The following is a 2,135-nucleotide window of genomic DNA, read 5'->3' on the forward strand; positions in this document are numbered from 1 at the left end:
TTAGATCGGCATTAACCAAAATTGTCATACATCTTGACAAAGCTAAATCTTCTTAAATTTTTAATATATCTCTCAATTCCAAGACCAACATGTTCATACAAATAATTTCTAATAATTGTAAAACCTCCGTTAAGTTTTTATGTGTAAGCTTCTCGCTGATATGGGAAAAAATCGACCAAGCTCTTTCCCCACCCCCACCCTGTTATTCTTTTGGGGACAGCCAGGCCACTCCAGATGGTGTGTTACTGTTGGACATAGCTTTGGAGAAACTTCAACAGACGAAGGCTGTAATGTCAGGATTTTGCCTTGCGTCGTTCCCCTCCCCCCCCCCTGCAGTTCCCAGGGTAGGAAGGTGCTGAGATGGAAGCCGAGGGACGCCCGCCCACCTGCCACCACCTGTTCCCTCCCTCAGCCGTCTGCTATAAATTCTCCTCCTTCAAAGATTTATCCAGCACTGTCCGACAGCTACTGCAGAAAAAGCGCTCCTTCTCTGAGCATCTGGAAAGATTTCGTCTTCCGGAAAAAGAAGTCTCAGGCTTTCCCAGAGGACTTGAAAGACCTTCCCCAAACCAGCCACACCAAATTCCGCAGCAAGAAGGTTCCCTTCTCTTTTCCAATCTCACGTTGGGAAAATGACTTTCTCTTCAGCACCTCAGTTTCCCCTAAATTTGAGCAAGTGAAGAGACATCAATCTGGTTATCCAGTAGGACGGAAGGCGGGGTCCCGTACTCCCCACTGTAAACTCTGATTCCACGCGAGTTGCTTTGTGTATGACTTACTCGCTCAGAAGAGCCACGTTGGGGAGCGGCTCGATAGACCGGCTCGCGCGCAGGTCCTAAGCGGACGAGCGAGCTCAGCGCCTCCCTCCTTCCGGCCGGGGATGAAGTCCTGCAAGCCCAGCAACCCGGCGGCGGCACCGCGCGCCGCGCCCCCGTGCGCAGGCGGTGCCGAGTGCGCGGGTGCGTGCGCCGGGGCTGGGCGGCTGGAGAGCGCGGCGCGCAGGCGCCTAGCGGCCAACGCGCGCGAGCGCCGTCGCATGCAAGGGCTCAACACGGCGTTCGACCGCCTGCGCAGGGTAGTGCCCCAGTGGGGCCAGGATAAAAAGCTGTCCAAGTATGAGACCTTGCAGATGGCACTGAGCTACATCATGGCGCTGACCCGTATCCTGGCCGAGGCCGAGCGATTCGGCTCGGAGCGGGACTGGGTCAGTCTCCACTGTGAGCACTTTGGCCGCGATCACTACCTTCCGTTTGCGGGCGCGAAGCTGCCGGGTGAGAGCGAGCCCTACGGCCAGAGGCTCTTCGGCTTCCAGCCAGAGCCCTTCCAGATGGCCAGTTAGGGCACGCGGCCCTGCCTGGCGGAGATGCTCAGTGATCGAGTTCCGGGGCCCTAGCCCTTTCCCCAGTAGGTGGCCTAGGATGCATTCTTAGGATAAAATAGTAAACTTTCAGGTTGCTTTTATTCGCATCATCGGTCTTATGGACATGATTTTATTGCCTTTCTCTTCCTCCTTATCAGTATTTTGTAGATTACATTAATGGATCTGGTTGCTGTGAAAATAATGCCCGCTTTCCTCTTTTTTGGACGACTTTGAGGAAAAGCAATCTTAAAAAAAAAAAATAGGATTAGGCTCTACTGCAGTTTTAGTCCTCGGAGAAATAATTACTTTCTTAAACTTTGTTAAGTTTGACCTGTTCGGGTGAAGTTACAGTATCCATTACTTGTGTATGCTTAAAACAGCTACCTACCTGTCATGTAAATGCATTTATGCTTAGTGCATTGTGTGTGTATGCATGAAGTAGTCGTACTTTTTTTTTTTTTTGCTAGACTACATGGGCGTGAGTGCTCTGTATTTTTAAATGTACGCATTATTAAAATATAGATTTTGTAATATATAAATAAAAATGTGGGTTTGTTTTTCATGCCAAGTGCCCTGCTAGTTTCCTGACGGCAACAAAGGCCTATGTGGAGGTGATGACATTGAGTGCTTCCCTGAGTGAAGATGTGGAATGTTTAAATCTAATTGCACCGGTTGGCAAATGTGCCCTTTTGTAATACTTTGTTTTAAAAAAAAGAAGACAAGCTGATGAGAATACAAATAATTAATTTGAAAGCTTTCTCTGTGAACTTGGAAA

General features: G+C 49.2%; 1 protein-coding gene across 1 annotated transcript; it reads left to right on the forward strand.

Moving 5' to 3' along the window:
- Positions 1–880: 880 nt before the first annotated feature.
- Positions 881–1,534, forward strand: ATOH7 (atonal bHLH transcription factor 7). Its single transcript, XM_057308843.1, has one exon. The coding sequence runs from the start codon at positions 881–883 to the stop codon at positions 1,337–1,339; it is 459 nt and encodes a 152-aa protein (XP_057164826.1). The 3' UTR covers positions 1,340–1,534.
- The last annotated feature ends 601 nt before the right edge of the window (positions 1,535–2,135 follow it).

This window comes from Ursus arctos, unplaced genomic scaffold, assembly GCF_023065955.2.
Source record: "Ursus arctos isolate Adak ecotype North America unplaced genomic scaffold, UrsArc2.0 scaffold_7, whole genome shotgun sequence".
Taxonomy (NCBI): Eukaryota; Metazoa; Chordata; class Mammalia; order Carnivora; family Ursidae; genus Ursus; species Ursus arctos.